At 37.2% G+C, this 13474-nt stretch overlaps 1 protein-coding gene across 3 annotated transcripts in view; it reads left to right on the forward strand.

Moving 5' to 3' along the window:
* The window catches only part of LOC108242807 (spermatid perinuclear RNA-binding protein), a 76512-nt gene that overhangs the window by 25855 nt on the left and 37183 nt on the right, over window positions 1–13474 (forward strand). For all 3 annotated transcript variants that reach the window (XM_017427885.3, XM_017427888.3, XM_017427887.3), the window contains exon 2: window positions 12958–13058. In XM_017427885.3, the coding sequence (XP_017283374.1) occupies window positions 13056–13058 (3 nt within the window). In that variant the 5' untranslated portion in view covers window positions 12958–13055. The remainder of the gene's footprint in view (window positions 1–12957; window positions 13059–13474) is intronic.

A 13474-nucleotide genomic window follows, 5' to 3' on the forward strand; every position in this document is an offset into this window, starting at 1 on the left:
GGAGATAAGTATGGGACTCTGGAAGGCCGCTTTAGAGAATATACACAAGTGCTCTGCTAATTCCAGACACTGTCTTATTCAATTTAAAATCATACACAGGCTTCATTACTGTAAGGCGAAGTTACATAAAATTTTCCCTGACACATCCCCACTCTGTAACAAATGCCATGTTGAAGAAGCCACACTACTCCATTCTTATTTCTTGTGCACAAAATTAACCCCATTTTGGTCCGGCATATTCAAAACTTTGTCAGATATGTTCCATACAGAGCTGAGGCTGGACCCACTTCTAATTGTACTTGGAGTTTCTGATCAGTTTTCTCAATTTAATAAATGCCAACAGCAATTATTATCCTATGCCTTTATCATAGCAAAAAAACTAGTGTTGATGTTTTGGAAAAAGACAGAGGTTCCATCTGTTAAATTGTGGCTGGAAGAACTGGTAAGGCTCTCTCATTTGGAAAGAATTCGGTTCTCTTTAGCAAATAAATTAAAGCGATTCAATAAAACTTGGCAACCCCTTCGGCAATATATTGATAACTCTATTTGAAATGGATCTAACTTGAACCTCGGTGTGATAAGATATAAGTCCTACGGAAAGGGGGGTGGGTGGGTCATGGGAATGTTCTTGTTCATTTATGTAACTCTGTTTGGTTTTTGTATTGTCTTTCTTATGTTTTATGTTTACATAAGGAAAATGAGGACAAATTTGTATTGTTGACGCTTCAATGACCATGTTTGATCCCTCAATAAAAATGTTGACGATGATAGTATATCTGGCAACACTGTTCTGTGGTCTTCAGTTTTACAGCACAGCCCGTTACGAAACAGTTTAATTTTTTTTTTATTATATATAAGCCACAAGAGAGATGGGACTATGAAACCGCTCAAACTGCAAGACTGTGGAAAAAAAAACTTTTTATTGATTTTGGGCAAGTCATCATTCAGGGGCTCCCAAAGTGCACGTCAAAGGATAACAAAGGATCTGAAAATTCATCCTGAGTCAAAGATGAAAAAAGAAGCTACCGATCCTGGGCAAAACAGATGAAAACGCACTTTTCTGTGAAATCGTGTGCATATTTTCTTTTATATAAGCAAAATTTATTTAGAATGGAACATTAAAGGAACAAAATTGGCTAAAAAATTCAAAGATGCTTGAAGATGTTTCCTATTTAGCAGCAAGTAGCTGAATTTCCTCAGAATAAATGTACCATCGCTGCTAAGAACATGATATTATTAACCGTTTCATTTTTTTTGGTGTGTGCAGATGCAACAAATAAAAAAATTTTAATCCACGGAGCAAAATGCTGTCTAATCGGCAGCCTTTATGGTCTATGATGATGATGATGGTTGTGAAACGTTCAGGCCAGCTTTCAACAACTTGCTGCAGTTTATTTATATCTCCCAGATAAGATGAAGTTATTATCATCAGGTTGAAGCCTCTAACCGCTTCAGAAGCAATCATGTGTCAAACTCGTCTAGTCTTTTACATTTTGTGGGTAATGTAAAGAACTGTCATTTAAACATGCCAGTTTTTGACAAAAAAATACAGTTTTTATTTTGTCTTCTTTTAATGTACTGCTGGTGGATTAAAGGCCACGTGAGAAATTGAACTTTCAGCACTTGGCTTGAAATAATTGTTGGGATTTAAAAGAAAGTACTTGTGAGGCCTTATCTCATTTGTTTCTGAATTTAGGTACACTATATGAATACTAATGAGCATTTATTGTTATTAGCAAAGCAGGTGTTTGGACTCCTGAGCTACAGTGAATACAGCATGATTAGAAGTTGAATTTCAGAGGAAATAAAAAGGAAAATGAATGATTCTGCTTAAAGATGAGGAGTGCACTCATCCCTCCTCAGACTTGATCTTCTCAGTGATTTTATATTTTTCCAAACCAAACTAAATGCTTGAGATGTGGGGTTTTTTTTGAGAAGGTTATTATTTCATACCTCTAGTTTCTGCTCTTGAGTACAGTTCAAGTATTTTTCATAAATCTCAGTAAATGATTACCAGGATTTGTACTGAGAGATGTCCTGATTCTATCATGTATCAGATTGGAGTCCTGAGAAAGACATTTTTTATTGGTAGTATCTGCCTAAACAAAACAGCCTTTGTTTTATCTACACTATATTATTTTGGTTGACAGATATTCACCATTTGTTTTGCATCATTTAAGAGGAAGCTTTACAAAGTTACGTTTGTTTCTTTTTTATTAAAAATAAAACCAGTTGTGCATTAAAGCCATTTTAAGCAAATTATTTACCTTACAGCATTGTAGAACAGCTGAAAAGTCTTAGATAGAAATGCATTTAACATTAATAGTACATTAAAGTTAATAAAAATGTCTTTAATTTGCTTCTGACTGCTGGAATATGCGAGTATACTGTATTTTAAATTACTTCAATTGGTACTGGGTAGCGAATATACTCTGAAGTTGTTGGTAATTGTTTTATTATTTTTCAAATAGTCACTAATTCTGTAATGGACCAAATGGATCATTGTAGAGGAGTGGACATATATTCTGGCAGCTCACCCATGACCATAATTTCCACTTTATTGTCCCTTCAAAATAAAGGTAGTTGAAAAACATCTTGGTGTATTATTGGTACCTCCTGGTGTTACAGTCAGGAGCCGCCGGGGACAAAAATAAAAAAACAGCTTTTTTCAAAACAACAGTTGCATTACTTCTTTGAATTTGTATATTTTTTATATTTCTGAGTATTCAATAAAATCACTGTTCACCCTTTTGTGTTGGAAGCACGGGTATCATGTGTATTATTCACTGATTTTTCAATTAAATATCCCATTTGCCAATTTTTGGATTATTCTGATCTGAATTTGACAAGAGGCTTTAATTCTAACAACTCCCCCCACACAAACACACACACACACTTTGACCATCACTGCTGTTTCAAGTATCACACGGGGAGGAGAGCATTTGTGCTTACTTGGATGTTTTCTGGCCCTTAGCGCAGAGCTCATCCGTTAATGCATTAATGAAGGCCTAATCCTCGGCTGAAATAAGCAGAAACACTCAACCTGCTGTTTCAATAACAAGCATCTGTGCTTCCCGAGCCCTTTGTGTGGGCATTACCCAACTGTGGATTTTAAATTTATCACCTAAAAACCACTAAGTGTGCTTCCCTGCGAGGAGCTCTGACTCCAGGTGAGCTTGCAGCTGGTTGGTTCTGTAAGTAAAACTGATTATCGGTCGACGGTCTGCAGACTGCCTGGGTTTACATCCTCACACTGAAACGCTGGATGTTGACTTCTGGCAGCTTCTCCGTTTGCCTCATCACTCTGTGGTGTGTGTGTGCTCGTTGAAACTGAAAAGATTAAACTATAAGTTATTTATATGCCTTTTATTACAGAGTTTATTGCTTAGTACGCCCTTTTGTGTCTGAACACGGATATCACACACTTAGTGCAGCTCACTCCTCTGTCCCTGATGTCTCCATCTCTCCTGAAGATTAGGATCCACAAATCGATTGTAAATCCCATCGTTCATTTTTAATGACTGAAAGAAGGAGGAACATTTAGGGTGTTATCTTATGCAGGTAGATATATGTACAACTTGGCACAGAAAACACATTTTAAATACATTTGCACATGTGTAATTTTTAAGTCATCATTTGTGGAAGCAATGCATATCACCCGCCATCATGCATGCCTAAGTTAAAGAGCTCATGTGATCTTTTTGTGCTTGAATTATGTGTTTGGGAATGACTCTCAGCTTTTATCGGACCAAAATCACATGACTGACCTTCATCAGGCTGGCCGTAATCCTTGTACGTAACCAAATATGGAAGAATCTGATTTAATCTGCTGCTAATTATGAAAAAAAGAGTGAGTAATAATATTCTCAAAAATAAATATTGGGGCAGGGAGCGCCATAAAGATGTAGCCCGACATTTGATTGCACACAGGTTTTGCAGAAAAACAACATTAAGTTGAGACATTTCAACAACTTTCAACTCTAGTCCAACACTTGCATACTTTACTCAACAAATATGAGTATAATTATCTATTAAAACATCAAAAATGTTGAACTTCTTGATCCCAAACAGGTCTTTAATCGACGTCACCATTACTGACCTATTTTCAGTCACTTCGGCTGTTTCTGTAGGCAAAAAAAAAACTTATGGAAGTTGACAGACGTTCACTAATTTTGCTTAGTGTTTTCTTAATTTAAGGACACATTACCCTTCAAATATTGGGCATATTTAGTTTTTTACTTAATCTTCTTTTTTATGACTTCACAATGAGTAACTTTAGGATTTAAGAATGTTTTAAAAGCTAAAACAGAAGAGGCTTGATGATTATGTCAGCAACAGATATCGATAAAAAAAACACAATAATGCACAACCTCTATTTGCATTTCTTTAAATGATAGAAAATAAATATGATAAACAAGAATCTGTATTTAATTTATTGTTCATTTCATTTGTTCGAGTCACTCAGTGTTAAATATTTGTTGCTTTCTTGTATAAAGTTAAGAATGTTCCAGTTTTCCTTCATTAGAAAGGCATTAGTTTAGTTAAGCTGGTTTTAGATAAATCTCTGGCTACTTTTACCTCATTTTTGTTTAATGATCAGATGATTAATTGGCATAGAAAATTTTTGAAATTTGCTCCATTTGAGGGTGAAGTCACTGAGCTGCAGAGTGATGGATTCTTCTGGGTCTTATCGCTTTAATACCAACGTGTAAATGATCTTTTTCACAGCAGACCTTCTGACTCGTTACTACAGAAGTGCAGATAGAATTAATATTGGCTCTGTTCCATTAAACTTAACTGACTTTAAAAAGCGTCCCTGAAAAGAAGACTGAAGGTACCAATTATACACCTGCACCTTTTCTTACTGTGACACCTCAAGATGTCTGCTGTGGTGGGAAAAAAAAAAAAGATGGATTCATGAACAGCTTGATGAAGGGGTGGACAGGTAGGCAACATCAAAAAGTCAAATTCTACTTTTTCCTCTTAAAAAGTTTATAGTTAGTAGTTTTATTGAAATAGTGACACAGTGACAGTGTTCTTTCAGGGTAGTTCTGTTAAACACAAGTCACTAATTAATCTCAGAGAGCTTAAAAATGTGTCCTCACGGGACATCAGAGTTCTCAGCTACCAATTATAACTTCTACAACAGACTGATTTGATTTTGCTTCTCGTCGTTTAAACAATTGGGTCTGCAGCTCCCAGCCTGTGATTCAGAGCCACAGCTTCGTAACAAAGGTGTCAGCAGTCTCTGAGTTTTAAAAAAGAGAAGTAGGTGTTAACTTACTAATTTGTGGAATTTTTCACACATCACCTCAACACTTGCCTTGATGTCACAGAAATAGACCTTACATCCATATCTATTTCTACCCTCTCTTTGTGTTGCTGGGTGACGTGACTTTTACCACTGAATTTGCTTCTTTCTTCTTTTTCTTTAGTTGCACACATTTGATACAACACTTTTTTATTCTCTCGTCATATTCTAACCTGAAAACCAACACTTTAGGCCTGACATTCCCAGTGCATGGTTGGTCATTTTTAGAAGCATACTCAACCCGCCTGACTGCAATGTGGCCCGCTTATATAATACTTGAACCTGGTTTTCTTGGTCCTGCAGCAGAGACGAACTTCCCCGGCTTCGCGAACAGATCAGTGAGTTTTTGCAGCCGGTGAAATCTGTTTTCTGCTGCACGATGACGAGTCATAATGTTCGGTGTTACAGGTCCTGGTCTGAAATACATTATGATCCGCTCATTGTTCTGGTGTGGGCGCCTACGCAGATTCCCTGCGAGGCAGGAAAAACCTGCAGAGAATGGGCAACTAATGCAGAGTTTATAAGCTCAACACAATCATAGTTGTTGAAATCATTTGCACAAGATGACCTTCTTATCTGCGTGACCTGCCTACACAATCTGCACACTCATTCTACAACTAATAAACCCACAATTCCCCCCATAAAAACAACAACTTGTGTGGAGAACTTTAAAAGGGGGTGTTGCAGAGTCTAAGCCTTTTGTTATGTTGTCAAAATTTGTATGAAAAAATACCAGTGTGGAGATTCCAGTGGTCATAATGTAATGGCTTATTACTGTAACTAGAGAAACTGAATGCTGAGATCTGAATGACTGAAACAAAACACTAATTAAAAGTTAAAAGAAACAGACCGCTAGGTAAAAGCTCAAAGCCAAAGGTTAGCTAAATGCTAAAAGTAGCATAAGGCTCGTTAGAGGCTCAAAGTAGCTAAAAGTAGCAGAAGAAGACAAAACTAGAGCAAACTTTTATAAGTAGAAGGATGTTAGAGATGCAGCTGCCAGGAAAAAGACAAAGAGGACAAATATGGATGCAGGTAAAGGGGACATGGACGTAGTTGGAGTGAGGACAGAGGACACAGAAGATGGAGTTGGATGGAGGATGACTTGCAGTGAAGAACCACGAAAAGGGAAAAGACGAAGAAGACAACGAGATCTCAATGTATTTCTATAGGGAAAATATTTGTAAATAAAGTTAAATATGTCAAAAAAAATTAAAGTTAATAAAAGTCAAAAGTCACTGCACACTTTTTTCAAATGAACTAAATGTTTTAATAAATATAAAAGCCTAAAATGGCACAAAAGTATGCAAAAGTAGTTATTTACAAAAAAGCCTTGTGTGAGCAGAAAATAAAAAAGGGGAAACAATAGTATGAACGCTTAATCAGCAGTCAAAAACATATTTGTTCTTTTTAGGACTAATACCAGATTACAACAGGATTATTTCAGTTCATTTGTTAGAAATTTTGTGTAGACTTGAATGATTAAAATAACACATTTCCATGTTAGTGTTGACCACTCACTTTATTCAGAAGCCAAAGAGCTACTTAAAACTCTAAATTATCCTCTCATTTAATGATCTATCACCAGATTTAAGAGTTTAAACCTCTGATTATCTGCTGCTTTGTCACCTAATTTCATTTCAACGCTTGGTCATCGGGCTCAGGCTTGTCTGCCTGGTAATCTGAGTAAATAAAATCCAGATAATCTGTAAAAGAAAATCGTTGGTTTGTGTCCGTGAATGCTTCCTCCACACTGAGCACTGAGCAGCAGAGTGTCTGCAGGAGTGTGACGTCCTGCTCTGCAGCATTAGGATCTAATTTATTCGTCCTCACACAATTAAATCAACTCTCCACTGTTAACTTTCACAAAGAATGAAAATCATATTTCCACACATCTTCGTGTTGAGCTTTAATGTTGAAGGCAGGGCAGCATAATGCTGCAATTAAATTCGGTAATTTCTAAAGTGCATGTCCAATTCATGAAAATTATCTGCAATGCAATGTTTTGATATTATCTAACCCGTTAGATTTATTTTTTTACTTCTTTCTTTTTATAAAAACCAACCCTCACAGGTGTGAGCATGTGTTATTCCAGCATGGATTATTATGTCGTCACTGCCTTTTGTTGTCGGATCAATTCTTACAAAAGCTTTGTGTGGGAAAACAGGGCAGTTTTAACTTCCTGTCTTGCTCACAGGATTGTGCGTGGCTTTATTTGAAGTTTTGTGCGAACATAAAAGCCTGCACATAAAAGTCTCCTGCAGTGAAAACAGCCTAATAAACACAGGAGCTGCGTTCATCAGGAAGAAGGATAAGGACATAAATGGTTGCAGGAGACGTCGGGGACAGAATACCTGAGGAGAGGACGGTTTTGTTGAGACGGAATGAAGTTGTTTGGTGGATGTTGATGTTCAGATTGTGGCAGAGCAGCAGGACAGTTTGCTTTGTTAATAAGGCTGCAGTCTGACCCGTAACTCTAATTATGTTACATTCCCAACAGAAATAACAACCAGCTCTTATAAAACACACAGTCACAAAGACTCACGTTTTAATTTTTAGAATTTCAGTAAAACACGTCATGAACCAGTGGACAGATTTTAACAATACTCCTATAATTAATAAACTTTTGGAGTCAATCCTATTCAAGATGGCTGCCACATTTAATTAACCTTAGCCTACATAAAAATGGCTATAACTAAGGCTGTAAATTTTACAGATATTGATCTGAAATTGCATACAGTAGTAGCTGAAAGTGTGCTAACAGATCACATGATGTCACCCATTATGGCATGAAATTTCTCATCATGACATTTACAAAGTTTGACGAAAATAGCTCCAGCTGCTCTCTTAATATGATTTAAACTGTCACAAAAGGTGGCAGGCGATATGCATTCCTTCAAGGAATGGTCGGCCTTTTATTCTTGTAACTGAATTAGATTCATAATTTGGATTTGTTTCTTTGTGCAGTTCTCCTGAGATGACTTGTTTGTGAACAGGTGATATGTAAACAAACTGAATTTCAATTCAATTCATCATCAGCTTATGAATCTGGTGTTAAACAGCTTTATTAATTTCTATGTAAAGTATCCAAATGAGCTCATTGATCTAATTTAAGGAAAAATCACCCAACAAAACAAGTCATGTGGCATTTTTTTAATATGTACATATTAAAATAGTCATATCAAGATGTTGTTGATCTTAATTATATATTTATTTTTAAATGTATTTAGTCTTCTCCTACCCGTCTGTAAGTGCTCACTCCTGAGGGACTTTATTTGTGGAGTTGTTTCTCTGCTCAGCCAGCTTCTGTTATAAATAACCGGTCTTTAGAAACTCTTGGGTCCAACGAGCACTACATCTGTAAAACACAACTAAACAACCGTGAAGCGGCTTTTTATTTATTTATTTATTTATTTTATTTTATTTCCTCCAGTCTTTAACCGTAGACTACGCAGGTTTCTGACTGGAGTTTTAAGTTAATTGTTGTTTAGGTTAATAAAATAAATCTGTCCCAGGGTTTTTGTTTCCACTTAGTGTTGTTTTCATTTATTGTCTCATAATGTGGGCGTTCTGAAGCCCTTTGAAACTAAACCTGCGAGTAAGGGATATACAAATAAACATGACTCACAGGAAGTAGATGCATTTTGTTTACGTCTTTCTGTGTGTTGACTTCTGTCTGTGTAAAGCAGGTCGGCTCAGCAATAAGAGAAAGTTTATTTTTATCCAAAGGGAGAAAAAAAAATCCTTTCATACCTGCTCTCAGTCTCTGGCTTATTTTTTTATTTTAATTTTTTTTTTCCTCCCTCTTTAAATCAGCGTTGTCTTTTTGTCACATGCTGAGCTCACCATCTGCCACTTCTGCAGCACTGGTAACGTCCTTAGAAAGTCATTGCTGTATTCTTAATTATCTTGCTTTAATCACCTCTCCTCTTCAGGGAGATGAAAGGTTGTAGGAAAATGAGCCCGCATGGGAAATTGAATGAAACTGCAGCAGAATACATAGACGGTATTGTAAATCCCTTTGTCCTTGCAGTTTGTTTTTCTTTTTTTTTTTCTCAAAATTTCTGAACTTATAAACTTGCTATTAATAATATGGACATATATGCTGTTTGACCTCATACAGTCATGCAAGATTAAATGCATCCACAATTGATCCCTCACAAAAGGAGATGTGTGCCTCAAACTGTGCTTCCATTTAAAAACTTTGCTTTTACTGAATTTTGAAGATACTTAAATTCTCTAAAACAATAACCTTAATGTCAATAACACTGTGTTTTATGGTTGTTAGTACCATAGAGGGGAGCAATACATCATACCTGTTACTTAATGGGTACATTCCTGTTGCATACCCGTTATTTATCAGGTTTGTTCCTGTTACCTGATGGGTATGTTTCAGTCAATTTGCTGTTAAGTTCCTGTTAACTTACCCAGTATATAACAGGCTGTATTATGTATGGCTATCCAATAGTGATCATAGTTTACAAGTAAGAAGTCATAAAATAAAGAGCTTTACAGGCACCTGCAGCTCTGTAGGATAGGAGGAGTAAAATTGAATTTGTTTTAATTTCTCGGTAAATCTGTCTCCAAATTTGTCACTTTGTTTGCTGTAAACTAAGCCAATATCTACCACCCTCCCTGCCATCAGAGCCCGCTCACCTTCCTTTGTCCTCCATCTTTTTCCCACTCAGTGATACATCACTGACAGGCTGTCAAGTCACATTTTCCTACCAGAGATGTGTGAATCGGATAAGAGCAGAGATGCAAAGAGGTGATGCATCATCAGCTTCCATCCTGTAACAGAAACAGCTTCTTTTTTTTCCCTCCCCTCTTATATCTTGAGAAGAAGTCTCATTAGCGTTCAAGTGTTACTTTCCCAGACTCGTGGCTTCGTCCTCGCTCATTGAGCAGCCGTAAAAACTTCCAAGTCATTCTGTTTGGGGACACTTTGTTTCAAGCCTGAGAGCGAACTGGGATATGGTGATGGTGAAAAGCAGAAACCTCAGTTTCAATGTTGTGTTGTATTGATTTACAGATGCACTCTGTGAGCTCATTTAAGTGGGTGTTTAAAGGCACAGAAAGGCAAACTGAAGAGAAGACTAAATGTGATTTAAACCCAAAAAAACACGTGGCTGCAAAACACCATCACCGACAACAAGGTCACAGAGACCAGACTATTCAAACTGATGCTGCGTCCGACCCCACCCTTTCCCTCTGGGATGTTCTACAGCAGCACTGCTACTTCCACTTTGCATCATTCCCATCACCATTTAACCACGTGGGCAGGAGCTGCAGCTTTAGCTAATGTGTTTAATAGTGAGAAAATCGTCAGAGTAATTGAATTAATGTGTTGGTGTGAGCCTGTGGTCAGATGGCATTGAAACACTTTCACACAAACAAGATCGAAGCGGCCTGAAAAACAAAGTAAGCTAATGTTAATGATTGTTTTTGTTTTGTTTTAGTCCGTATTAAACACAAAGCAGGTCTGCCACACACCGATTTGATCCAGAATGAAAAATCCAACTCATTCCTTGAAAGAATGCACATCACCCACCGCTTTTCATGCCAGAGTTTTAAACTTATGTTACAAAAAAACTTTAAAAAAATATGTTTTGCATATCACAAAATCTCACTATCAGAGAATGCTATGAATGCAAAATTAACTTCAATATTATTTTTAAAGCACAATAACCAAAGTGCTTTACAAGTTGGTTAAAAACAAACAGGAAAAAATGAAATCTATATAATCACATAAATGCCAAGAAATACAATAAAATAGGCTAAAACAAAAACAAACAGTAAGTTTTCAGTTGGTATTTGAAAGACTGTGTAGACTGTAAATTTAATGGGACAATGAAGGATTCTCAGCTACTACCACATCAAATTTAAACTCAATATATTTTTTAAAGAATCCAGTGGTTCGTGAGAAATTTTTCTCCACCTGCTTCACTGATCAGGTGCCCATGGAGCTACATACAGAGGCTAAAGTTTATAGCCTCTCCTAAATTAAATTATATACAGAAATCAGTCATCCTCTCGCTTCTTTTTGCCCAACTCAGAAGCCCAGCATTCGAAATCTTGGCGTAATATTCATTTCATCTCTAGGCTTTGACTTCCATGTAAAATCTCTTGTCTCGTTCCTGTTTCTTTCATTTAAGGAACATTTTAAACAGCGACATATAGTCTCTCCTGCTGAACTGGAAAGAATAATCCATGCATTATTTGTGTCATCACTTTTAGATTATTGCAATGCCCCGTTTACTGGTTTGGATAAATCATCTCTTTCACGCCTCCAAGCCAGACAAAATGCTGCAGCCAGACTACTGACACGTTCTAGCAAGCGAGCTCACATTACCCCCATTTTATATTCTTTACTCTGGCTACCGGTAGAGTTTAGGATTCATTTTAAAATTCTTACACTAACATTCAGAGCGCTAAACAGTCAGGACCCAAATTACATATGTAATCTTTTCACAATATATACTGCTGCCTGCTGTCTTTGCTCAGAGACTCAGAATCTTTTATTTGTTGGACGCTCTGGTCTGAAGAAAAAAGGGGACCAAGCCTTTTAGTCTGCAGCACCAAGGCTGTGGAACGGTCTTCCTCTACAGCAGTGGTGTCCAGTCCTGGTCCAGGAGGCCCACCATCCTGCATGTTTCAAGTGTTTTTTCTGCTTTGACACACCCGACCTGAATGAATGAGTGATTAACAGGGTTCTGCAGAACCTGAAGAGCTGCTGAGGAGCAGAGAAACATCTAAAACCTGCAGGATGGAGGCCCTCCGGGACCAGAAATGGACACCACTCATCTACAGCTATGTTTAAAAATCACCTAAAAACCTTCTTGTTTAAACAGCCTTTCTGTTGAATGTTTTATTTTCATTGTGAGTTTTTATTGTCTTGTTTTACCTTTCTTTTTATTAATTGTTATTTTTTAGTTTTTTAGTGCAACCAGTTGGTGATAGTTTTGTCTTTGAAAGGCGCTTAATAAATAAACTTTACTTACGTACCAACTAAAGATGAATGTTCCAGTAATATATGAAAAATATTTGTTATTCATGGACCTTAGCAACAAATTAAATGTGAATCAGTCAAGTAAATTGCAGGTGTGCACTTAAGCAAAGATGACAAATCACTTCCAGGTTATGTACTCCAGTGAAAACCAGATGCTTGAAGGTTTTTAGCAAAATAATGCAGAAGGTGTCCAAATCAGATGATTGTTACTGGCAGTGACAGTGCGGCTCTAGTTTTCCTCAATGTCAGCCAAAGCAACGTAGTTTCTTAGTCTTTTTTTTCCTGTGGACAATGAGAAACAACATAAATGCTTGTTGGTATTATTTGTGATGCATGAAGCACAGTGGCTGGAGATCTGACATGTGGGATTACGTTTTCGGCTCCTAAAGCAGCGCCACATTTGAAGCATTTAGCTGATGTTTATTCAGAGCGGCTTAGAGTAAGCTTTAAATCCCAGATCACCCACATCATAAGCAACAAATTGTACAAATGCAAAGATTAAACTTATATCACCGTGGCAACAAGTGCACCAACCTGTCGTGTGAATGTTTCTGGGGAACGGAGAAAACGTGAAACCACATTCGTCTCAGGAGGTGATGGTGATTTTTGTTCCTGAATCATGTTGTTTTTTTCTCCGCAGTGAGACTCGAGAGGCTGACAGCCGGGAGGCGTCTGACTGCATGAGGAGGCCGAGTGACAGGACCCTGGTCCCCACGTAGACCCCCACCCTGCCTGGACATGGTGAGTCTACTGTTGCTCGCCATCGAAAAACTGATAAGTTTTTACCTGTTTAGGTGCATGTGTCTGTCTGTTAGCAAAATATCTCATGAACAAGTAGATGTATTTCATTGAACTTCTCAGAAAGTAATCATTTGATGGACATCTGCAACTGCTTACCTTTTGAAGGCAGCCCATTTCAAGATGGCCGCCACAGTTGTTCTTTGCAAACACAAAAATGGGTATAACTCAGTCAATTTTACAGAGATTGAGCTAAGACTTGGTGTAGTAGTAGCTGGAAGTCCTCTGAAACACATACTGAGTGCTAATAGATTGTGCATTGTCTCGCAACATTTTTACATTCTGTTTAAAACTCTGTCACAAAAGGCGAGGGGCGCTATGCATTTTTAAAAGGGATGCTAAGCATTTAATTAAAAATA

Source organism: Kryptolebias marmoratus, linkage group LG1 (genome assembly GCF_001649575.2).
Source record: "Kryptolebias marmoratus isolate JLee-2015 linkage group LG1, ASM164957v2, whole genome shotgun sequence".
Lineage (NCBI taxonomy): Eukaryota > Metazoa > Chordata > Actinopteri > Cyprinodontiformes > Rivulidae > Kryptolebias > Kryptolebias marmoratus.